This window comes from Pinus tabuliformis, chromosome 1_1 (genome assembly GCF_031772625.1).
Source record: "Pinus tabuliformis cultivar Carrire ecotype Pingquan chromosome 1_1, CPIR1, whole genome shotgun sequence".
NCBI classification, from domain to species: domain Eukaryota; kingdom Viridiplantae; phylum Streptophyta; class Pinopsida; order Pinales; family Pinaceae; genus Pinus; species Pinus tabuliformis.
The window spans coordinates 838,763,348-838,790,553 of NC_142297.1; the positions used below are offsets into that span (position 1 = coordinate 838,763,348).

General features: G+C 37.1%; 1 protein-coding gene across 2 annotated transcripts; it reads left to right on the forward strand.

The window, feature by feature from the left end:
• Positions 1-1,444: 1,444 nt before the first annotated feature.
• LOC149216761 (uncharacterized) lies at positions 1,445-5,453 on the forward strand. 2 transcript variants are annotated; one of them, XR_016251145.1, is made up of 5 exons: positions 1,445-1,941; positions 3,482-3,818; positions 4,193-4,251; positions 4,376-5,290; positions 5,361-5,443. XR_016251145.1 is itself a non-coding variant. In XM_089392838.1 (4 exons), exons 1-3 carry the CDS (start codon positions 1,756-1,758, stop codon positions 4,210-4,212), a joined length of 543 nt encoding a protein of 180 aa, XP_089248964.1. In that variant the 5' UTR covers positions 1,445-1,755; the 3' UTR covers positions 4,213-4,251; positions 4,376-5,453. The 2 variants fall into 2 exon arrangements, 1 of the variants encoding a protein (XP_089248964.1); XM_089392838.1 differs by having other exon boundaries at positions 4,376-5,453.
• Positions 5,454-27,206: the final 21,753 nt, after the last annotated feature.

The following is a 27,206-nucleotide window of genomic DNA, read 5'->3' on the forward strand; positions in this document are numbered from 1 at the left end:
AATGATAACATAATAATACTTGGTTGCGAAACACAAACTAAGTAGGAGTAAGTGGTTAGGCGTAGTCCACGAACATAAGTATTAGTGAAAAGAAAGTGTTTGGTGGTGTCGCACCTCGCTAAGAGTGGTTGAAAGACTACTGCCGGCTTGGGGGCGTGACCCCTGTGGGCGGAATCCAATTATGGCTCCAATGTGGTGATTAGTATCCTAGGCTCCGACATTTGGTAGGAACGATGAAGCTTCAACTATCAGGGACAGATGTCAATTGCATAATATTTTGGCCTTGCCCATGTATTCATTAAATGGAGTCAAATCAACGGTGAAAAATAATGACAAGTGTTGTTCAAATCAACGGCAAAAAATAAAGAGTAGACTAAAGTCGATGGTGAGCTCTTTCAAAAGAGAACACCTTTGGTGTAAAAATAGTAAATTATTTAAAGCCAAAAACATATCTTACATAATTACTTATCTAAATCAATCAATTATTGCTAAATACTTTCACAAAATTAATCATCTTATTTTCCATTACTCTTTCATAAATAAATGATAAATAAATAAAAATTGAAAATTGAAAAATATTTTAATAATAATCATTTTATTTTTATTTACCAAACTAAAATTGAAAAAATTCCTAATAATTTCAATTGGGAAGATAAATACAAACTAAACTGCATCCGGTTACAGTTTCCGTTTATAACCCATCTCGCTGTCGTCCCAAAACTCTTTCAAAATCAAAGTTAATCAGGTGGGTGTGAAATTAATGCATGCCACCAAGCACCCTCAAGGTTACTCGCCCTCCGGCGTCCCGCGAAATGAAATTCAAACGGAGTTGTCTATAATGAGACTTTTTGGAGATTCCGGTGACGGAATCCGGCAGAAGAAATTGAGGTTAAATCTTGATTTGTTGCAGTTAAAATGGTTTTTTAACTGCATATTTGGATTCAGCACCCTCGAAAACCCCTCAGACGCTTTCATTGTGCAGAAACAGCTATCAAACTTGCGATTCCAATAAATTCCTGCCGGATTTCGACCGGAAAAACCCGCCGGAAAGACTTTCAAAAAGTCGCGTTATAGACAACTGCAATTCAAACCCCCGTTTGCAGCTCCCTTGTTCTCAATTCAATTCCTCTGTCCCTCTGCTCCCCCTGTCTTGCTACTGGTGGATAATCTATTTTGCAGTGCCCCTGAATAAAATAACCATGTTTTTATTGGGGTTTGACAGTGTAGACTCTGTGTTTCCATTGTATTAGCACTTTCACTTTGTCAGGGAATCCTTTAGTGGCAGCGATGTTACGTTACATCATGGTTCTTTCACGTGGAATCTTCAATGGCATACAGCTGTGTTCAGTAACGTGGATGCAACTTTCGTTGAAAAAATGTAACGTGGATGCAACTTTCGTTGAAAAAATGTAACGTGGGGTATAGCTATGGAATGGTCTTCTCTTGTCCCTGAACTCAACCATTTGATGCCGACATCTAGAATCTGTCAGTGGCAGAGTGGGTTAAAGCAATCTCGATGAGAATGAGATCTGGTCCACACTGCAAAGTAAAAGTGCCATGTCTTTCTGTATTTATCTGTTCATACTGGCAATCTGATTGATAACATCGCTGAATAGTTTTGGGGAGTTGCAGAGCGATTTGGGTACGGGTGTCCTCTGTCACTCGTTCATATTTGCAAATTCCCAATACCCAGTATACCATTTCTAACGCTCATAACGCCGCTCCTCCAGTGGTTGCTACAGAAAAGCTCTTATAATGCTTTCATCAATCCTTCTCCCTGCATCACTTTCTCATGCTTCTTCTTCAGCAGAAGACATCTCTTCCAACAGCCTTCGAACAGTACCCCATGTTAGCATACAAAAAGCTCCTACAGAGACTCTGGATCTCGATCTGGATAGCATAATCCACCATATGTTTCATCTTTCGAAATTCATCAACAAGGTAAGGCGGATCCCAATCTTTCACATCTATTTTCTTTGAATACTTTTTTTCTTTTATTTCTTTCAAATAAAAAAATCATTTACGGTTGGCTTGTTTTCCCTATTTTATTTTCAATATTCAACTATAATATTGATAGATATTTATTGTTTTCACTCTGTTATCAATGTCTGGTATAAATTTACATGTCAGAGTTTCAAGGATATAGTTCTTCCAGACGTAGGGTTTTAGAAGTTTTTTGAGCCACGCCTAGGGTTTCTAACGTGTCTGAAGTGACCCAAAACCTTGAAAATCTCAGAACCGGTTTATAATTATGTTTTTTTTCTGAAATTTTTACTCCACCAGATTCTGGTCCCGATGAAATTCTCCAGACCGTTTTGGATAATCCATATAATATGCCACTTCTGTGTAAGATAAAGATTATCCAAAACTACCCATCTACCCATTTTCCGATCAAATCGCAAGCCAAAAATTTAGATACCTGGTATATATTGACATATCAGAGATCCAAAGACTTACTTTACGCCTCAAGGGTTTTCATGGCCTCTGGAACCCTCAATAACCTTCAAAAATCGTGAAGCTACCTAGATCTATACCTTTTTTGATTTTTTTACTTCACCAGATCCCGGTGACAATGAGATTTTCTGAAATATTTTGGATGACCCATATAATATGCCACCTCTGTTTGGAATAAAAATTACCCAAAACCGTCTTATGCAGAAATTGAGATCCCTGGTGTAGGTTTATGTGTCAAAGTTTAAAAGGCATGGTTCTTCCACACCTCAATCGATTTTCAAATTTCAAGGATTTCGAGGCCTTTTAGTTGACCCAAAACCTTCAAAAATCTGGAAATGACCTTAGATCTATACAGCCTTCTATTAAAAAATTATACGTCAAAATCCAGCCAGAGTGAACTTTTCTTAGCTGTTATGCACAACCGATATAAGATACCCTCCACCTCTTGGTGTATTTGTTTTTTACTAAAATACTATGCTGGAGCTTCTCTTCCCCTGGTCTTCATTTTGATTTCAATTCACCCTGGATAAAACTTTTTACCAAAATTCTATCATGCGAAAAAGCATCGACGTATTCTTAATTTTTTTTGTGAGACGAAATTGAATGTATTTCCAGTTTAGGAGGGGAATAAACTCTGCCGCCCCGATTAACTTTAGTTTTTTCTGATAGAATTGTGAAATTGCTAATATGAAATATAAGTTCTTTCCCTTTTTACAGCGTTGCGCAGAAATATGTCATTCCAGATCACTGATATATTGTTAATTTGTACTGTCAGACGAAATTGAATATATTTTTTCATTTTTTCTTAGAAAAACTCATCTCAACAACGGTCGACTGAAGAGTGTTGGCCTAGAAGCTCATCAGGATTATTGAAATTGAAAGAGTTCTTGTAGGAGGGAACAAACTTTGTTTCTGCATCAAAATTTCTTAATCAAATTAAAAGTGAATTAAATTTTAAATTTTCTGATAGCATTGTGAATTTGAATTTTTTCATATGAAATATAATTTTTTTTATGGTGTTTGGCAGAACGATATCTTTTCAGATCAGTGTTCTACTTCTAATTCAGCAAAGACAATCGATTGGCGTCTCCTGAAGGAAATAAGGCATGCACACTCGGTTACTGCAGGGCTTCTTGTGCTTCTAAACATTTTGCAAAGATTCGAAACTGTTTTAGCCCATGGATGTGAGTGGTTTGATCTCTTGGAGGAAATTAATGGATTATTCAAATATCTTCGGCATCCTACTGAACGATCTGGATTAAAGAAAATGATGGAAAATAAACTTAGAGAAGCCATACTGTTGATAGTGAAAGCTTCTCTAATGTTTACTTCTGCCCTCAAATTGACTCTTCTAAATTTACCAGGTGAGTACAGAACACTAATTGGATTCTTATTCGTAAATAGAAATGTAGTTTATTAATATGTATAATTTAGAGGAGAACATAATTAGTTTGGATTGTTTAAAATTATAAGGGGCAGCATTATAAATATGGCCAGAAATTATGATAACAAAGTTGAAACCATACAATTTTGGTTTTATTCTTGTTTTTCACACTTGTAAATAATCTAAACAAATTTAAAATCTGATTTTCCTTTTAATGATGTTTAGTTTAAACTAGAACCATTGTTGCCCCTCATGGCTTAATCCTTACAAAATCATAATGACAATTCTGTCATATGTTTTAGGATTCACCATTATATAACAATGAATGTTTTAATCAAATGCCATTGATTGTAGGTACTTTTCAACTCCAATAAACAGGGACACATTTGATAAATTTGGACCTGAACATGCAGGTGAATATATTGTTATATATTATGGAATGAATTATTATTAATTTTATTTGAAATAAGGTTATTATTATTATTTTATTAAAAATAAAATCACTAACAGTTATGGTTTTTATTATTGTTGAAACAGTTGGAATTGAGGAGTTTTTGAAAGAAGTTATTGATCTTTTGGAATGGGAAAGTGAAAAAGTCCCAGTGGCAGTTATCTTACATAATTTTGGAGTAGTGGGTAAAACCATACTTCCAAATGTTTCCCTTTCATGAATTAACATAGAAGGATGTAAATATTCCAAGATTGGGGCTTTGGAGAATATAGAATCTACTCCAAAGATAATAGAGTTACAGAAATGCATATTAAAAGATATGATGGAACTTGAAGAGCCTATTCCAGAGATCTATGTTTATAAAGATGGAGAGATAGAGTTTAGTGTCATAGTACAGAAAGTGCCTGCCTTCATTTACATCGATAATGTTTTTTGGCAAAGATTAGCTTCACAACTCTTACCAAAAGATATGAAAATAGTAAAGAAGGTAAGGTTGCTTCTCACTGCTCGTGACACAGACGTCAAGCCTTCATTTACATCGATAATGTTTTTTTGGCAAAGATGAGTTTTTTTTTTTGGGCAAAGATGAGCTTCAACGTGACACAGACGTAAATAAGCTTTTATTTACATTGATAATGCTTTGTGCCAAGATGAAGATATGAAAATAGTACGAGGTTGCTTCTTACTACTCGTGACATAAATATATGTAGAGAGTGAAAAATATAAACAAATGTTTATGAAATAAGGAAATGTACAATGAGATGTTTGACAAAGCGAACCAAATAAATTCCAGCAAATAGCAACGGCCGTTAGAGATATGTTGTGGAGTTTCAACACTCATGTGGTGGTATTAAAAACTCTTCGCAGAGAATCATAACCTGCGAAGAGGACAAGCAGACGCTTATTTTCAAGTGATGGAAGAGAACACGGTCAACTTCCTCAGATACTATTATGACTTTATCTTTTATGTGTCACATGATGGAAGTCGTTGTATCCAATAGGTTGAATTCAGAAAGATATTATGACTTTATCTTTTATGTGTCACATGATGGAAGTCGTTGTATCCAATAGGTTGAATTCAGAAAGATATAATATGTAATCTTGTTTCATATGATGTCTCACTGGAAAATCATATAATACATTGTTTCATATAATGTCTCAATGTCTGTCACAATTCCTGTGACTAAATTATATATAATCATGTAAACTACCTTCTTTCGTATGATGCCTAACTTAATTTCTGTGACTAAATCAGTCATATATATTACTAGCAGCATTTGGTGGTTGAATTTCAAAGAATCAAACAATTTGGTGGTTGAGTGAAATGTAAGAAAAGTATTTGAAAATGTATAATTTTCAAATGTATAATTTTCTCGATGATTTGAATCTGTTGGGAAAAACGTTCTATTAGTTTTAATGTTTTCTTTCAAGCTGTCATATATTAATTGCATAATTTAAAGGTGCCTCTTAATATTAATCTAGACCCTGTGGAATTTGATGTAAAGTTGCATCCCTATGCTAGAAAGGGACATTTCCATGCCCTGTAACTTTTCAGGTTACACGTCTTCCAAGTATTCCCTATTGTGAATATGTAAAAGAACTCTTTCGTATTGTAAATCTGTAGAAGAATTTTCGGATCAATCTCGAAGTTTCGATATTTAAGACTATCAAGAGTTTTAAGAATGGGGTATTTTCATGTTTGTGGAAATACATATTTTGATCATTAATACCATTGAAAGAGTTCAATGCGTAAGCTTGCATGTGTTTAGAAGCTCTTAGGAGTTTTGAGATAATTTCGTTATTCATTTATTAAATGGACCAATTTTGAAAATGTTATGGGATCTTTGTTATGGTTTAGGATTACTTAACATCTCTTATTAGTCCTTCCTGCCTTGTTTAACAGGGGATTATACTTTTCACTTGCATTGAGTATATCATTCTTCTTATTAGTCCCTGGTTTAACAGGGGATTATACTTTTCACTTGCATTGAGTATATCATTCTTCATATCACGGTTTTGAAATTATCATTTCTCATGTTCATTACACTTGGTGCCATGCATGCTGGATAGAGCGGTTTTTAATCTCTAGATCATTCTAGATGCGTTAACTTTCTTTACTGAGAATCCCTTTCACACTTAAGGTGCCATGCATGCTGGTTACAGCAGTTTTTTTTTTTTTTTTAATCTCTGGGATCTTTCTAGATGTGTTAACTCTGATTATGCGTTATTTTGGATGTGTTAACTCTTTTGATTATGCATAGTTAGACGTTTCATCTCTTTTGAATGTGCTGAAAAAGGTCAGATGTACACACCTTTCAGGGGTACACACCAGCTCTGACCCGATATAGCACTTGCTATAGTTGTCCCATTTACCCTGCGCAGGCACTTTAGTGAGTGTGGCAAATGGGCTTCGCTGAGATTGTACTAGTGATGTTTCCCTTTGAGGAATGGGCATTGGCAATAGTTTTGTATCTCTCTGAGCAAGAGTGCATTGTAAAAGTAAGTTCTCTGATTGCTGATGACCCACACTTTCACTTAAGAGAACTCAATCAAAGGCACTGTAAAACGGTACCCCATAATTCCATTGACATTAAATTCCTCCGAACATTTATACAACTCTAATCATATTCATTGTGGATCTCAAGAAAGGTCATACTCATTGAGATCCCATTGTGGATCTCAAGAAGGGTCAAGAGAGGTTAAGTACAATGTGAATTATAGTTCTTAACCTGGATGGATAAGACGAATTGTGTAAAAAGAGGAAATTTCAGTAAAACCTTTTAAGATAAATGCTCCTCTATGTAAATACTTGAGATCTGATATTGTGAAACACAAAGTTATTGATATATGTTAACCCTTCACATATGTTGATATTAAACACACATTGATATATGTTAACCCTTCACATATGTTGATATTAAACACACATTGATATGGAGCTACCTCACAGCAATGTTTGTGGATGAAGCAATGTTGCACAAAGTGGGGATGCAGAAGCATCACTTCCCAAAAATCTAGGAAGTGAAGCATCATGTATATATATTTGCATTTAAATTCAATAAAAACATCCCAAATACCAAATTAGTTATAGAAGACATGAAAACATGCATATTTTTACATAAATAAAGATAGATATGGCATCCATGATTCCATTGTACATTAATGATTAATTATTTGAGCAAATATAAAGATAGATATGGCATCCATGATTCCATTGTACATTAATGATTAATTATTCGAGCATCAACCATCTAGATTCTAGCGATTAAAAACATACATCAATTTTTTACGCATATAATAAAACATAAAACATTTAGAAAATAAAATCATCAGGCATTCAAGTAAATTATCTAGCAAGTGAGCAACTGTTACCTTGTGTCATGTCCAAAATTCAAATAATAATGTTTACAAAATGGGCCACTTGGCCACCACCAAGACTCAAGTACACACTTAACTAGGAAGAGTAAGACAAAAAAGTTCAAATTCACAACAAGGTCACAAGTCTAATCTATGACAAAAGTAGTGAACTATGAATATATGTACTAATCTCTTCTCCTTCCACCACGAACGAGATGTGAGCCTCCACGTGGTGACAATGAAAAAGATGGTAGCTTTGGAACTTGTGGCAGTGGAACTGATGAAGATGAAGCCCTTGTTGTTGGTGTTGAAGCATGAACCTAGGAACCAAGGGAACGGATGGGGGTGGTATCTCAATTCAATCATCATCATCTTGGATAAGAGCATCTTCCAATTGCTATAATCGCAACACTCCATCCTCAAAATTGGGCTCCTTTGGATTTTTGTCCCAAACCTTAAGGTCTTTATTAGTCTTTGCATCATCACAGTAATGGGACAACAATCACAAGTTGTAGTGAACATAAACCAAGCTATCTGTTTGGTCTAAACTTAACTTGTTCCTTTTAACACAGTGGATGAAAGAATAAAAGCTCCAACACCTCTCTACGGAAGAAGTGTTTACCACCTATGCTAGCACTCACAATGCCAAAGTTTGTAGAAGTGGAGTAGCACCTCCATGCATGTTCCACCATTCAAGAGAAGATAAATTCTCTCGACCTCTAATTGCATGCATGCTCCCAAATGGACTAGTGCCAAGCGTATAGTTGCTCAAATGTTTCCATAGCATGGTAGACTCCTTATCAGGGACTAGTTTATCAAATGCTTTCATAACCAGATAGAACCTATGGATCTACGTGTGGTTTTCTCTTGCTCCCCTCAGGTCTTGGTGTTGAAAGCCATGATGGATGATACTATTTAAGTGTCATAACATATGTTAGGGTATGCAACGGAATGTTTAGCATATACCATTGTTTTTCCACCTCTGCATGAATATAATTGTACAAGGTGATATCTCTAAGCTCAACAATGTCTTTAATTTGCCCCAACATGCTATCTATTTGCTCATACACCTCCCCAAGTATTGGCTGATTTGAATATGCAAACTTGATCATGTAATAAATTGGTTTGGTGAATTGCAAAACATATTTAATTTGTGACCAAAAGTAACTGTCAATAATAGTGTCCTTGGCTACATTAGCACCATCTCTATCAATGTTAGTGTCCTCCCATGATTCAGAGGTCACCATATTAGTTAAAGCTTGTATCACCTTCACTAGCCGCCTAAAGGTGAGGTAATAACTTGTAAATCTTGTTTTTGCAAGTTTAAACAACTACAACTTGGAGTAGGTGCCATAAAAGTAGTTTACCCTTGCATGCCTTTTGATAAATTTAATGAGTTGCTTCCCTCTCCTATAAAGCTCATTAATCCATCCAAATTCTTTATGCTTCACAATATCATGCATCAAAAGGTTCAATGTGTGCACCAAGAACTCGAACCAAAAGATGTGTGGATGAGTACACTTAATAATTGCTGCATAATTTATCAATGATCACTTGAACCACATTATTAGGACCAACATCTTTGATTGATTGCAATAAGATATCTGCAATGTTTTGGGAAGTTGCATTGATGGAGGAGTAATGACATGCAATAAACACTACATCACTAGCAGAAACACCAAGAGCATTTATCAAATGATGGTTTCTAACATTTGTCCACCCATTTGATACAATGGATATCTCACAATCGATCCACTCTTTTGTAAAATGTGTCAAAACTTTTTGAACATTTGCTTTTTCTTTTTTATTAACGTTGTTCTAGCTTTCTCATAGTTGGGATTCTTGTATCCTTTTGGGGCTTCATTGATGACCTTAACCATATCATGCCAATAGGGAGATTGAAGCACATTGAATGGTACACCGCAAGCATAAAGAAACCGAACTATCATTCCTTCCACATAATCCCTCCCAACACAGTTAGGAAATCCCCTATTGTTGTTCTACTTCTAGAGGTTGCAGAAGTACCATGAGGAGATGAGCTACCAAATCTAGAGGTTGCACTTGATTCAGAATGAGTTTTTTGTTTCATGTTTTTCTGTTGTGCAACCTCCTCTATTTGGATGTATTTTCTTCTTTGTTCCGCTGAAACCTTTGGGCAAATTGCTATCCCCATGACACCATTTTGTCATCACTGTCCAACACCCCACAATGATGCCTCCTCACACGGGTATATGAACCACTATATGGTTTTCCTCCATGACAACCACGAAGGTACAAAAACTTGTAGCTTCCACCACCTTTTCCTCCTTTAAGTTTGGTCACATAATTCCATAAGGGTGTCAATGTAGCTTTCCCCTCTAGCATTTCAGTGTTCTCTTCAAACCCTTCCTCCTCGTCATACATCGTGTCACTCATATGGGGACCACTATCTTCTTGTTCTTCCTCTATTCTATTCCTACTGCTCCTTGCCATCATGAAATTCAAAAGTGGAATAATACATATAAGCCAAAGGAACACCATTTTGGAATATGAATATAGATGGACAACCTGCAATGAAATGAGCAAAAAGAAAAAATGGGAAAGAGTAGGAGAGGGAGGAGAACGGATACAAATAACAATGAGAAAAAAATGAGAGAGTTTGGGGTTTGCACTTCTTTAGCTCTTCTAGATGGAAGTCCTTCTTTACTCCTCTAACTCCTCTTCCTTCACTACTCTGATCTTCTCTTTCAGTCTCCTCAAGTCTTTCTTCTTGGAGCTCTCTTCTCCTCTCTTCTCCAAGCTCTCCAAAAATACAAGAGTGAGGAAATGAGGGGGTAATAAGTTTTATCCCCATCTATTATTTCCCTAACTCAACTTATACCTATCCCCAACTCAAATTAGAGAAAAATAAATAAATAATTTTTTTTTTGGGTAAGCTGTCGCAGAACCACCTGTCGGGCATCAAATTCATACAAACCCATGTCTGATTTGCCATGGATTCAAGGTGGATCCACGGTTTAGAAATCCAAAACTGTTGATCGAGCTGGCATGGTTTCATATTTCCAGGAACAATGTTTGCCAGCTCGATCCACGGTTCCCGATTTCTGAATCGCGGATCCGACGACGGATCCCGCACGGATCCATACGGGACATAGATCCCGGTTTGGATCCTTTGGGGGGGAGACAAGGTCGGGGAGGAAGGGGGGACGTTTCGTGCAACATAAACATGATAATTATGATTTTGAGCCAGATAATTTCATTGTTTAAACATATAGTGTTCACATACTCATTTTGAGTTTACATGGGGGAATGCTTGATAATTTTTTATCATTATGAGCCCACTGCCAAAACTATTTTGATTGAGCGTTACACCACTACTATTCTAATCATCGATCGTTATCCACTAATGCTTTTGGCTTGTGTCACAAGTTTAAGGATGTTGTCAACTGAAGTGATAAATTTGCCCAGACAACAAAAAATCGTTGGAATTCCACAATTGTTTTTTTCAAAAAATCTGGTATAAGGACTGCTTGAATCTTGTTTTTAGGGTGGAAATTGATTTAACACCATAAAAAACCCCAGGGGCACCCAAAATATTGAAGCTTCACAGATGTAACTTGGATTTACAAAAAAAAAAAAATCCTAGATTTTATCAAAATATTATTGAAATTTCCATGGTTTTCCGAGCAAATTTGAAGCCTCATTAGACTACGGCCAAAACCCAAAAGGTGAAGGTAGGTGTATCCCTGCACAAGGGGGTCTTGTATGGCAAGTATGGCCTGCTCATTAGGCCTAGACTTAAAAATTTATGTTTACCCATTTTGTTCATGGTGATCACTATGATCCCTACCAGTGTCCCCAAAAGGGTAGGGGTGAGTTGTAAAATCCCATCAGTCTGGGAAATATTACCACACAGGCCTTTGACTCACATTTTTTAACATAAACCACAAAATTTTTGGCTCGATTAGGATAGATACTCCTAGCCCCTTTGGGAACCCACATGTATAACTGTTAACAGGTGAGCTAAGAATCAAACGTGGGTCGATTCTAGTAAACTCGCACCAATCCATGTAAGAAAACAAATTGGAAACCAAACTCAACTATATATTAAATATTGATCTCAATGAATGATGTACATATACTACATACTAATACAACAAGAAAATCGTTATTCAATTTATGGGTTTTCTTGGACTTTAACAACTGATCACCATAACACACACTAACCCAACCTTAATCCCGAAGATTAGGTGTGTAACATTCCTCCCTTGACCCGAAGGGATATATCAAAGTCTAGGAATGAGAGTTCAAAATGCAAAAATGTATCTCAGCCAAGAGTTGAATGTCTTTCAGAAATGGTTTTCAAGGATTACCACAAGCCAATGATGATGGTTTTTAAGAGAAAACCACAAATGATACCCACCTCCGGAACCTTCATAGCAGTGGTCAAACCAATAAAAAATGCCAACTCTGGAAACACCAATGTAGTTCCTTGAACAACTCTGAATTTGGAAGTGCTCGTTCACAAACAACTTAATAAAAAAATTGAAGTTTTCCTGGCTACAACTCTGACTCTAACTAGTACAGGTTGTGGCTCAGGCTCACTTTTATATCGCTGACTCAGGCTCACTTGACATCGTTGAACCTGTAGCAAACCATCAACATTCCCCCCCTTGTTGGATACAGGGTGAGAAGATGAAGTATTCTTCATCACTGCAAGGTTGGTCAACACTCTCGAACATATCCTGCGGTATGACTTGTAAATCTTCTTGGTTGTTTTTTACCAATCCCAAGAAGCAATCCATCCGAAATTTAGTTTCTCCCTTGCAATAGTCTTCTTTCTGGAACATTTGTTTGAATGATGATTGCGCTTTCCACAATGCTCACATGGGTGAAAATCAAAACACTAGACTTTCACATGTTCAACTCTATTACATTGTTGATATCGATCAATTTGTTCTGGAACAACACCATCTATAAATCCAACACTACAAAATTGTATAGATTCAGAAAAATTAGGGATATGAAAATATACATCCAGGACATCTTTGTTATATCCCAAACCAACTTTGTGTTTGTTATGTGTAATCCCTTCCCACGGTCTTATAAAGGTTTTGGGAATGAAAAGTTTCTCATCAAGACTTTCAGTTGCATCCATTTTTTCTTTGGAAATAGTTTGATCCATCCCTGGTTGTAGATTAGAATCAGGCTCAAACAGGGTGTTGTTCTGAATAAACACCATTTCAAAATCACAATTTTTCTTTTGAAGTTCATCTCGCTGTAATTGCGACTCTAGCTCCATGAATTCAATTTTTCTTTGAGCATTTTTCAAACATGGTTGGATGTCATAGAGTGTGTTTTTGCTGATTTGGACATTGTTATGAACAATAAATAGCATTAGATTGTTTAATAATTGTAGCAAATCATTGAGTCTGGCCATTTTCTCTGGAGTCCTATCAAAAAAAATTTACAATCAACTTTGAAAAGGGTGTTAGCGACCATCGAAAATGAACCCAATACAAACAAATTTACAATGATTTAACAGGGTGCTAGGTTCAACCGATCATATACCCATTTTACAAAGTAATTTCAACTTCAACAAATTCAAGCATAAATCACAACTTCCAAAATTATCACGACAAGGATTTGAACCCGTAACCTTGTGAACTTTAACATACCAAAAAGAACTCTTCTAACCGCAACACCTTTTTTTGGTGTTAATTTAATTTCTTAAAAGGTGCCTTCACATAAATATAGAAAACTTTTCCATACACATTCAAATTTCCGTTCACTTAAAACTACTTCATATACCAATTAAGCAACAATAACATAATGTTACTTTTATATTCTGCATTACCTCATATGGTAAAAGAACACCATCTGTCGGCGAATCTCAAGAGCACCCTGATATATTCCTCCAATGATAGATCTCAAAGCACAACACTGAAAACTTCATAATTATGCCTACAAACGGCATTTCAAATGTGTCAGTCAAAGAGGGGAGAAGACAAAAATATAACAGAAAATTGTTCCGAGATTTGAACCTTCCACCTTAAGCGCGGAGCCCAGCGTATTCAATTAGTTTAGCTCAGCGTATTCAAAAGGCCTTTTTCAAAAAACATCAAATGCTCCAGAATCCATATAACACCACAAGATGAATATACCACAACAGGCACTGGCCAAAAAATCACCGTGAGAACCAATCGAAGATGTTGATTTCTCACCAAAGGTAAACCCGAGTATATGATTGAATTCAAAACCTGTAAATTATGGGTGTGTCTGCCATACATTCACTGTCATTTTTTTGCTTAACCACATAAGTCAAGGATCATATACATCTTTGTCTGCGAAACCCCCAAGTAAAACCATGGAAATTTCTACCGAGCACGGTCTTCGTATTTCATAATTCTGTTTTATTCTTGGGACATATATTTCATTCTCACACATTGCAAAATATGTATTCATCCAAAAATAAGTGGTCGTTAACCAATTTTGACCACAATTATTGGTTAACAACAATTTATTGGTATGATGATAGATGGAGTCATCGTCTATTACACAGTGCAATTCCAGAAATATTCAACAATAATTCATTGTGGAAGTCTCCAATCACTCACAGCAATCTACCTTGTTAAATTGAAAATATAAAACTCTGGAGGGAACTTCGTTACCCAACCTCTTATGATTGCACCTTCTGAAGCAACACAATGTCTGAGAGATCCAAGTGAGACCTGATTTGACTTGGTGTCTTTTGTTGAGCTTGACTTTGCAAAGGCTACCAGAAATCAACACGATACTTCCACAATAGATAAGAATTTAATTATTGTAACCGGAAGCTTAAACAAAAAGACAGTTGAACATTTGATCGCAGTCATCTATTCTCCCACGAAGGAGCAAACAGTCGAAGTAACATAGACTCCGAGCATAAATGACCTTTGTAAAACTGGCAATGCAATCACAGACGTTTTTTTAGTTCAGTGGGCAAAAATGTAATGGCAAAATAATAGTTTTATTGGTTTACCTACTGTAATAGGTTGTCATTGGAATCTTCCTTAGCGGTGGTTGTATCAGTACCAAAACATTTTGATTTTAAACTCCTTTTCAAATATCAATTTGCATTCACGACTTCTATAAAAATATAACCTATCCTTCCTTTGTTCCTCATGTTTTTGCTTGTGTTCTCTTATCAATGCGATACCATCCGATCTTTTCAAATCTTCACAGGTCTTGAGTCACCAGTGGCCAAAAAATCGACGTCCGCTGACGTGAAATCTCCTGAGATTTTATAGAGATGAATAATACACAATAGGATAATGCACACACTAGTGTTGTGATTCCGGCTGTCGACCGCTTTGGCCTTTGGGCTTTGTCTCCTTCAATCGAGCTGCTTGTTCATACATTCCCTTAACAGATCGAGCTTCCTTTGTCACAGACTCTCTGACTTCAGGAGTCTTTAATCAACGACAGCGTGGAAAAATATGGTTGCCACCAACCACTGCGACACTTTGTAATTTCTATCAAATCATAAAAATTTCAGGTCTCGCAGAAATACGATAGCCAGCCAAATCAATTTGAAATAGAAATTCAGAGAGCCAGCTCCGGGAAAGAGAAAATTTGTGAGAGACTACAAATCCTGGGATTCTCTGACGCAATGCATGACTGAAAGACAATTCAAAACCAAGACAAGGAAACCCCGCAATCATAATACATAGAGCAATTATGCCATTGTTAAACAAATCAAAAATTTCACCAACGCTCAACCAACACTCTCATATTATTCACTGTTCTTCACCAACGCTCTATAAGAATTCCACATAACCGTGGCTCAAGTTAATATATAGATGGGTAAACTTATGCTCTATAGCACTGTAAGACAACAAAATGGAACCAAACTCAACTATATTTATATATTTAAATGGAACCAAACTCAACTATATTTATATATTAAATATTGATCTGAACGACTGATGTATACAATGTATGTATTAATACAACAAGAAACCGTTGATTCAGTCCCTAAGTTTTCTTGGACTCTAACAACTAATCACCATAACACACACTAATTCAAACTTAATATTGATCTCACTGAATGATGTACAGAATGTATATATTAATACAACAAGAAAACTGTTGATTCAGTCCCTGAGTTTTCTTGGACTCTAACAACTAATCACCATAACACACTAACCCAAACTTAATTTTGAGGTGTTTAACCATAACACCATAACCCAATTGTGTTTTCAACTTCTAAGCTCATTGGTTAGAAGCTATCAAGCTTAAGGCAAGATTTGGGAAATTTAAGAACCCTAACATTGCATTTTCTTTTTGTCGCTTAGGTTTATGGTAAACAAAGACATATATAGGGATTTATAAAATAAGGCAAGAAATGTGGACCCTAGCAATGCGTCTTCTAACAAAGACATATATAGGGATTTATCAAATTTACCTATGTAGGTTGGAGAAGAAAGCAAGACGTAGAAAACAATGCTGAGAATAATTATCATCAACATTTTTTGAGGGGAGTGCAGCACCCGTGCCATTAATATAACAATTCAGCTAAACTGATAATCTTTTCTAAGCACTCTTTCTGCTCCTTCCCTTAGAATGCGATATACCCTGAGCATTTTTCTCTCTCGTAACACTATGTAACAACTATTAAAACATGAACAACTGTACTATTGATTGCACAATTGGAAACCACATGCGCGCCAAATGCCTGTACTCTTTTCTGTAGAAATAAACAAAAATAACTCTCGATCACGACGATAACCATACGTTAAAGTTTTCAAAGTAGGTAGTTACGGCAGTGAGAATTCATAAATATTTAACATAAACAGTAAACCCTAAACCCTGGAAGATACACCAAGTTGCAAGGGTGGGTAACAAGGGTTAAATTTGACGGGTCCCCTACTCAGCAGCGAATTTTTTATTAGGGTTTTATTTTCTAATTTTCCTTCGAATTTTAATATTTGCTTTTACTCTGCTTAATATTTTTTCTATAAAACCATAATTTCTTTTCCTGCTGCCCAATAACGAAACACAATTTTGATTAACTTTAAATACAAGTATAGATTTGGAATAGTACCTCTTGGCTTCCTCAGATTCTACATGGGCTTTCCTTCTAAGATATACTAGCTTCAACCAGCAGATTGACAACATGCATTGACATACCCTGAGTGTCTTCTCCAAGAGAGCGCCCTTTCCAATGTTGCACATTTTTGGCAATTGCCCACCTTATCTTGGGTATTATTGGATTGATGTTTATTCCTTCAAATACATGAAGTGCTACTTCGCATTTCCTTGCTGATATTCGAGTCGCCCCAACAATGCTCTGGCTTCTTGCATTAAAACATTGTCTCAACATAATTTGACTATCAAGCTATGTCAGGTTATAGTCAGAAAAAAGGAGATAAGCTGCAGAAGAATTCTCGGGGTTTGTATAGATCACAATTTTTAATTTAGCTAACAAAATTGTTGTGAGAAGAACTACATAATAAGAAAATTTCCCATAAGTGATAGCCCACAGTGAGAAAAAATGTTAATCAATTGGAAAACAACAATCAATATTTAGAAAGTGTTTTGTATTTTGATGTTCTAGGAATTTCACACTCATGACAACATAAAATAATAATAGGAAAGCCTACTTTGATCACAAAATCTTCCTTTGGAGGATTTTTCCATTACAAAAAGGCAGTTGTAAGAGAAAACAAGAACTACTCTGAATCATCTAAAAAAGGCTCAATTTAGAGATAGTTAAACTTTCATGTACCATTTTTCTTCCTTGGGAGATTGATTTTCCACATGCCGAACTTGAAGATTGAGTGCATGCACATTCAAAGTAGAGCATCTATAAACTTATTTTTCCTCTAAATATTAAGATACTATTTTGTTGGATGTTCGGAATCTGTGATAATCCTACCAGATGCCATTTCTCTAGATCATTTCAATAACCTTTCTACGCATGTGTAATGGGCATACTTTATATTACTATTTTCAAATGACATCACAACTTGACCCATGTTGCACAAAATTTCAGGCAACCATTACTCTACATTCCATAGATTCAAAAAAAAAATCCTATGAGCCAAAGGGATCTTATGTCAAGTTGAGAGTTCTCAGAGACTACTCGATATTCACAATCGGATTGGAGGAACAAAAATTACTAGTCCCAAAGGGCTTCTCTTAGATGCATGGACCAAATTCCATAGGTAGGGATTAATAGGGATTCATCGGATTGTAACCCACCATTGCAAAATGGAGAACATTGGATTCTACTAAAACAAAACATGAAAGTCATCACAGATGCCCTTGGTACTTTTCATTTCAAGGGAAACATACTTGAAACCATTCTGTGAAGAGTAAAATGCTTCCATCTCAAGATATTAAACTCTTGAAAATCCATCTCAATGGATAAAACTATAAACATTACCTCTACAAAGGAGACTTAGTAATTTGAAGACCCAAAGACAAAAACAACTTCAAACTTGCAATGAGTACTCTTTATCTCCGCTAAAGCAGAGATGTTAAAGGACACAATGTTGCATATTGAAGAACACATTTCATTCCCAACCAATAAGAAAGAGTCAAGACTCTAACTAAATTGATTGATATATTCATCTCATATACATCATTCCTTCAAAATTTGAAAACACTCTTGACCTACACCATCCATAATAGGAATCCACAATTGTTTTCTCGAAATTGAATCAATCAGATGCCATGTAGATAGACCAACGTCATAGTTAAAGATAAAGTCCATCTCGAAGTGATGACTCTGCCTCCTCAACATTGCCATGATTTGGCCTACAATCTTCTTCCCCGATCCTTGAAGAGAACACACTAGCAGAAAATTCTATGGTAGCAAGGGATTTTGAGGCATTTCCCCTAAGTGAGCTACTCTCTTGAGCAAGTGCACATCATCATCTTGTCTTTGTCTTCTGATAAAACCTAGTTCTAAGGCCCAAGAATTCATTGGCTCCACCTATCTTCACTAGGTCTTCTACTTTTTAACTTGAGAAACAGCCTCGAGCAAAAGTATAGTTCACTGCAATGTAACTGCAAAAATTATAGATCTGGTGCCCCCCACAGCTGATGACAAATTAAACTTTGATAAACAACTCACATGGCACCGTCAGGAATGAAAGTACCCAATTAACAACCAATCAATCTAATGTCTTGTTCACGGTGTTGGACCCACCAACATTCATGGGATCTCCTCGGTATGAAGTCCCAACTAGACCTCACACTGTTTAGTGAAGGATTCCCCTCCGGTATGATGGCCCGGTTGCCATTATCTTAAAGATATGCCTTAGCTCTTGCTTGTTAGCACATGAGAGTGATATACTTAGTCTTCAAACAACGAGGTTTGTGTGCCTGGTGAGTGTTTAGTGTAGCTTGTGTCTAAGTTCTTTCACTGTAGAGGGAGAGGGTGAGAGTGAGTCTCAAGTCAAAAGGAAATAGTCCCAACTCTGTTAGAAACACACAACACCGTATGACAGGCACAATTTCTGGCGGAGTATTCCACATCGATGTAGTAGTCACAAACATAAAGTGAACATATAGCACATGCAACACCCAACATAATAGTCCACACGAGTGCAATGGTCGTTATAACAAGTTTACAAGAATGAATATGTTGAGTGTCCAGTGGAATAATCCAAACGGGCGAGACAACGTTAACAACTGATACAACAAATTTCCAACAACATATGCAATAAAACAACCTCAATAGTTCAACTATCTTAGTACAGGTTAAAGCAACATGCATTACAAGTGTCTAAAGAATAGTCCTGCAAATGAATACAATACATGTGTGAAAACGTGATGTCCTGTTAGTAGGTTTCTGAATTAAGTGAAAGTTCCAAAACACATCCATACACCATACATCACTAACCCCAATAGCGGTGCCTTGGAGCCATTGCTCGCTTCTCAAAGAAAAGACTACAGACTCTGAAGGCTATGTAGAAGGAGCCAAGGTGAAAAGTCCCTTGCATGTACAAATGAAGGCTATATATAGCCAAGGGTGAAATTGACCCTTGTGACTGTTCGACTTCCCTCATGACTGTTCGCCTTACATGACTCTTTGACTTCATCTGTGGGTCTCTTGGACTTCCACGATGTGGCCAAGTAGTGATGTGGCTGAAGCGACTCATGACACAACTCGACATGATGTTGCAGGTATGCACATGTTGGATGTGTTGTTCATGTCGAGTTGTTGTGCTGCTGAGTGATGAGTGTAGCCGTGGTGTACCTTAACTTCACCTTTGCATGACAGAGTCCGCAGAGTCTTCAATGGTCTTGGTGTTCGCTTGATAGTTCATGCATGCACATGTGTCTCCTTCGCTTGCTACTTGGTATGCTTTGTGTGTTCGTCCAACTGCGAGCAAGTCTTCTAGCATGCACTCATTGTTCATCTCATTCATCACCATGCCGTGTCTCATCCATGTACCTATTTTTGCAATCACTCATGATCAGATGATATCAAATCCATAAATCCCCTAGTCCACCATGATGCATTGTCTTTCGTTTCCGGGTGCAGGTGTCTGGGAGAAAGGACAAGGCTCTAAAACAGCACAAAGCACATTTTAGGCCGGGATGTGAGGCTCTGGGGCACTGTCGGGAAAAACTACGCGAAAGTCACTGATCATGGATCTAGCAAAACACCTAAAGGATCAATTTTTTTCGATGAAAATCTTTTAAGCACAAACTTAATTGCTTTATATAATATATACATTTTTTAAAATGATATATAATATAAATGTAATTGAAATTATGGGTATTGAATTATTTTATTTTATTTAAAACAGTGGGAAAATTTATCATAGCTTAGTCGTCAAACCAACTGTGAAGACATCCATCTTTGACAATTATCAGTGAATGCAGATTGCCTTATCACCCTTATTCAAGGAAAACAACACCACCTAGAATGATCTGTTGGTGGTCCATAACGGGTAGATTTTCACTCTTGCCAGAGGCCTCTGGGTCATTGGCCATTAACCTCTTTCCTTATGTATGAGGAAGAAGAACTCTTAGCCAAGCAAAAGCAATTTTAGGACATACATTGTTCATATTAAAATGTTTTTTTATGTTATTAACATATTTTTAAATATATATTAATATTACATGCATTTGAAATATTTTATGTATGACCTACATTGAATTTTTTTATTTTTAATATATATATATATATATATATATATATGCCACTTTTGAATTTTATATTAGGAATTGAATGAATTACACATTTTCTTCTTATTAGAACTAATTGATTTTTTTTTTTACTTTCAATTACTTCTTCTCTTTGAGCATTGATATCTTCTACTATAATTAATATTAAAATATTTATTTTAACTCTCTCTATATACAAATGAAGTTGGTGTTGATCTATATTAATTAACATGGATATTCAAATAGTTTATTTAAGTCTTATATTTTTAAAAGTACAAGAATTATACATCTTTCTCACAATCAAAAATAAAAATATAATATTTTTTTAATATTCTTTTTTTTTTTTTTAAACGTTATTTTTAACACTTTATTTGTAGTTATAGTTGATATAAAATTGTGTAGAATATATTTACATCATCTCTTTTATATTGGGTTGTAATATCGTGAACACAAGAATTCAACGAGATTATTGATGTTTTATAATATTTTTAATTAAAACTAAACAATATGCATATTCATTTGTGTTTTTTATTATAGTTGAAATTCTTTTTAATTTAGAGAATATTTTAGTTTTGTTTTAAAAATACGCATCAACTCGAAGTTGAGCACACAAAATAAATTATACATGTCCCTCTCGGTTTTGTATGGTGTTAATGAAGAATTGACATAAAAACCCTTATAACTATTATAAAAGTGTGTGTTCAACTTATAATTATGCTTTGGCTATTAATATAGCCTCTATAATTATGGTTTGGATAACTTTACAATGAAGAAAGTTTACATATTAATATTTATGGGTGATGATGATGATAATTAATGCCCATGAAAACTAATATGGTCTATCAGACTTTAAGAATAAAATAGATTAATTGAGATTCTTTAACATTTTAATTCTATGCTTGAAAATAAGTGAGAGAAACATTGCTATATTACTATATTTATGCTGACTTAACAAGTCAAGAAGGTTGGTAGTGTGACCAATATTTCGAAATTTAGAACGAATGTGTGTAAAAGCTGGACAATCCAAGAGAAAGTGTTTTTCATCTTCAACCCTTTTAGTATCTCATAGGTGACAATTTTTATTTATTTATTTGTTTTTAACAAGAATGGTTGGATTTTATTTATAGAAAACGGTTGGCTGTAGCCTAACATCACTATTACATAATGCATTAGCCATTAATTTCAGGCGACTCAGTATCGACAGAGCCCGAATGGATCCATTGGCCATTCAATGAAGAACCAGCTTAAATACTGTGGTGTGGTTAAAAAGATCCTTAGTCAATGCGCAGAAGCCCACAAAAGAAAAGGGAGACTGCATATCCAGATCCAATTCTCTCTGGTGGGATAAGGCGAGTCCTCTGTTCTTGAGAAATTTCTGAACATCTTCATTATCTCGTTTATTAGATGAATGTGAGCGATGGGATAGTATGCTTTAAGATTTTCTTTAGTTGCTGGAGCAGAGAAGTCTAAGCGCTTATTTTGTTGCTGGAGCAGAGAAGTTTGAGCACTGCCATCATGAGAAACTGCAAGTTTTCTTAGCATCTTCAGTTCTCATTGTTTAGATGAATGCGTGATGGAGTAGCACGAATTAAGGTTCTGTTTTTGAAGCTGGAGCAGAGTCATCACACACGAATTAAGGTTCTATTTTTGGAGCTGGAGCAGAGAAGTCTAAGCGCTGCCCTCATGAGCATATGCAAGAAACCACTTTACTACATGCGATCTACAGGAAATGAGCTCTGTGGCTTAAGAGTTATTCCGTTGTGGTATGATCAAGACAAACAGGCGATACCATCATGTACATTGAAATAAGCCTCTGATTATTAGTTCATTCCATAGTCTGTTGTTGAAGATGGCTTCATTCCTAGCTAACCATACTTCCTAGCAGATGTATTTTGGAATTCCATACCATATTTTGGCCCACAATGCTTCGCTCTTCAGAGCATGAGGGGAATGCTCTTTCCAGGAAGCGAATAAACTAACCACTAAGAGTTGCACTGGTGTTTGATCCTTGAGCCCCATCATTGCTTGAGACCATACTTCTTTATTAATGGGGAAGTCAATGAACAGGTGAACAATTGTTTCTTGAGTCGAACAACAGAGAGGGCATCTATGGGGTCCTATAATTCCATGCTTCTCTAAGTTATCTGTAGTGAGGACCCTTCTGTGCATGAGAATATAGCTAAAGAAGTTAATATTTGGGAGGCAAAAGGGGTCCCATACATGCTGCCAATGCAAAGGGGAGTGGACCTAAGGAAGGTGTACTTGGAGAGCTACAAAGCCCTAAGCTGCTGAGTAACCTCCAGTCTTACCCCAACCCCATTTGTCCCTTGAATGAAGGTGCATTGGAGCCAGACCTGAGATAGCTATTAGAAATAGGTGAAGTTGAGGAAGCAACCTATCAGGGAGGCGTTGGAAGGCCCAGTCGGTCCAATTCCCCCGGGAATCCCAAGAGGAGATGTCAGCCAGCTTGTGAATGCCATTCTGAATAAACCAGTCACGCAAATCTGCAATTTCAGGGGCAGATTTTAGAGGTTGAAGGCCCATTATCTTGTCTTCCCACAACCCAATTCTTTTTCCGTTTCCAGGGATTCTATAGAGATAGTATTTGAAGAACTCCCAGCCTCGATTGCATAGCTTCCATAGAGTAGTTCCTTTGCAGGAAGCTCCTTCATCCATATTATTTATAGAGAGAGTATGCAGATATTTTTTAATTAGAACTTGACTTACCGGATGTCATTGATTTGAGAAGATTTTCCAGAGAATCTTTCCTCCCATAGCTAGATTGGCCAACCCAGGATCTCTTACTTGAAGCCCGCCTTCTGATAGAGGCCTTTTCACAATGTCCCAACTTACTAGATGATTTTTTTTTATTCCCCTTTCCTCCTTGCCACATGAAGTTTCGAATCAACTTAGATAGTTGTTCGATGATCATTTTTGGAGCTAAAAGAAATGAGGCCTGATAGATTGGAAGGGAGGAGAGAAATGATTTTACAAGGATAAGCTTCTCGGCTAAAGTAAGCCACTGACATCCCCACACAGTCATTTTGCCTTGATTTTGCTGATAATTTCCATCCACTGAAGGGCCTTGCTGGTTCCCAATGTTAAAGGCAGACCCAGGTACTTGAGTTTGTCCCAAGAGGCATAGCCTATGAAACCCAGGGATTGAGAAATCCAGTGAATAGTTTGCTGGTCTACTGACTAGCCATACATAATGCTTTTCGTCCTATTGACCAGAGCTCCAGATACTTTGCAAAAAGTTTGGATAACTGCGTTGAAATCCTTTGCTATTTTGATGGAGGCACCTCCCATAAGGAGAGAGTCATCGACGAATAAGGCATGGTTGATTGGGATTGTTCCTTTTATTGCCCCATGCCTGGGAGTGTCCCCTTTAAATTCTCTGTTGTCATCTTTCGACTCAATGTATCTGCCATCAAAATGTACAGGAAGGGGGATAGAGGGCAGCCTTGCCTTATGGCCCTCGAGGCTTTGAAGTAATTAACTGACCTGCCATTTACTAAAGGAGCTATCCAAGGCTCTCTTATACATGTTTTAATTAATTTTATAAAATCATAACTAAAACAAAAAGCAGAAAGAACTTGGAGAAGGAAAGAATGCCTTACTCGGTCAAAGGCATTCGCCATGTCCAGCTTAATGAGCATACCTTGCTCTTGACGTTGTTGGCTGGAATGAATGATTTCCTGCACCAGAATCACATTGTCCAGGATATGCCTGCCTTTAACAAACCCACCTTGATTGGGAGAGATGAGTTTTTCTAGCAGCAGCTTTATTCTATTTGCAAGTAACTTGGTGAGGATTTTGTAGGATGCATTGCATAGCGATATTGGCTTGAAGCAGTCAAACGCCATCGGGTTTGCTTCTTTAGGGATTAGCGCTAGGAAAGTGAAGTTTGTGCTTCCTCCCACTTTGGCTTTTTGAAGGAAGCCTTTGATCATTCGAAACATATCAACTTGATGATGTCCCAACATATTATATAAAAATGAATGGAGAACCCATCGGGTCCTGGAGCTTTTTCTGGTTCCATCTTCCAGATGACATTTTTGATTTTGTCTTGAGTGAAGGGATTCAGGAATCTTGAGTTATCCTCCTCATTAACAAGTCTTGGGAAATGAGAGAGGAAGTCTTGAGATTCCTCATTAATGTCCACACCTTCTTCCTTGTACAACTATTGGAAATGAGTGGTTTTCGCCTCTTTTAACAGAGTTGTGCCTTTAAGGACAACCCCATCTGATGAGGTGATTTTAACAATGTGGCTTCTAGAAAGACGAGATCGGATTTGCTCGTGGAAGACGACTAAGTTTTTGTCTCCAGACGCAAGGCAGAGGTTATGCGATTTGAGCCTCAAGGATTCTTCCTCCTTTCTGAATGAGCATAGAGTGCTGATTTGGAGTTCTTGCTCATTCTGAATTTCTAAGCTGGTGATGTCTTGCTGCTCCATGTCCATTTGCAAGTCGTGCAACTGCTTGATGTTATGCTTTCTATGCGTAGTGGGGGAATCAAAGGAATTTTTTATCCATTCTTTCAAGGTTGTTTTGGTGGCCTTTAAATTTTGTTTCCACACATAGCTGGGTGAACCAAGAACAGGGGTGGACCATGCCTTCTTGACTGTGTCCATAAACCCTTCCCTGTCTGACTAGAGAGGGCTGAACCGAAAGGGGATGGGCCCCAATTTTTCTTCTTCTTCAAATAACAAAAGAATAGGCTTATGATCTGAAGTCAGCTTTGTCAGAATTTTGGTGGAGATGATCATCTCTTCAGAGAGGAAGGAGCTCTGGAGTAGAAATCTGTCCAACCGGGCTGATATGTGCTCCGCCCCAGTTCTGTTATTTGACCAAGTATATAGCCCTGTTTTTGGCTTAAAGTCCAATAAATCCCATTGCTGAATCAAATCTTCCACTAAGGGAAGGCAATGGTCCCTGCTACTGGTACCTCCTCTTTTTTCCTTTGGATCGAGGATGAGATTGAAGTCTCCAGCTAGGATTATATTCTTGGGGGAATAAGCGTCAAGGAAATCGGACAGGGTTTGCCAGCAGTCTTTCTTTTCTGCGTAGAGGACAAGGACGTAAAGGTTGAAGAGGGTGAAGGTAATCTTGCTGGCAAGGTGTCGGAGTTCAGTGTAGATCCAGTGCTGCATTTGGAAGGAGCTCTCAAGTTGGAATTTGTCTTCCTCCCAGAGGGTGGCAAGCCCACCGCATGTACCCCTTGCACTTACTGCTTTGCCGACTTTTGTTTTCCATTTTACTTTGTTGAGATCAAGAAGGGAATCCTCTTCTATTTTAGTTTCTTGGAGCATGAGGATCCGTGGAAATTTTGATTTCATAAGGTTCTTCAATGCTTCAGCTTTTAAGGGATTCTCTATACCTTTGCAATTCCAAGAAACTAATCGCATTATTTACTAGCATGGGGGGGGCGGCGTCCCTCCGTTGGGAGGCGTGGTTCTAGTATTTCTATCGATGGACATCTCAATCGTGGGCTGGATGCCTTGCATTTTTTGCTTTTCCGCCTCTTCTTCTCTTGCCTCTCTGTGGGATTTCCTCCCAACTCTTTTCGAAGGCCTCTCAGTTGTCTCATCTTCCGAAGATCCAGAGATCTTTGTAGTCTTCTTCCTTGTCATATCTGCATAGGATGGGGGGCTAGGGACACCTCTTGGGATTCCAATTTGGAGAGGGCATGTTTCCTCCTGTCTTTTATCTTCTTCCATAGTGGTGGCCTACTGTTCGTCCTCTTCATCTGCTGGATCTGGGAGTTTTTCTGGTGTACTGAGTATTTCAAAGGGATTGGTGGAAATGTCTGCTCTTGGAGGGACTGAGCTCCCCTCCCCTTGTGCTGAGGGTGGGGCACCACTCCCCGTGGACACTCCTTTCCCTTTGGTTCTGCTGTTCTATTTAGCTGATGTTGGTTTTTGAACCTGTGTCCATTGTTCTCCTTTCAAGTTCTTTGCCTCTTCCTCTGATTTCTTTTTATAATGTCTGGCAATGCCGACGTTTAAATGGGAGTTGATCGTAATCTAATACTTGAATATGAGACCAATCAACCACCGTGAGCTTTATAGCTTCAAGGAGGGCTTCCTCCAAGTCAACTTCTACACAAATTGTCGCACATGAGTATTGATCCCTCCTTTCTGCTCGATCGATGTATTTGCCGAGTTTATTGCCTATGGTTTCGAGAGATTTGGGATTCTAGCAGTGCAATGGTAAATGAGGAAAGCTCACCCAGACGGGAATAGCCGAGGGCACATCCTGAGCCGGATTAAAGTCCGGTGTCCATTTATTCAGGTACAAACCCTGAGGGCCCATGAAATACATGCCATTTATGAATATGAGATTCTTGTCCTCTATCAATTCAAGTATGAAGACAAAGAAGCCTTTGCTGACGAAATGGATTTTGATTCCTTCC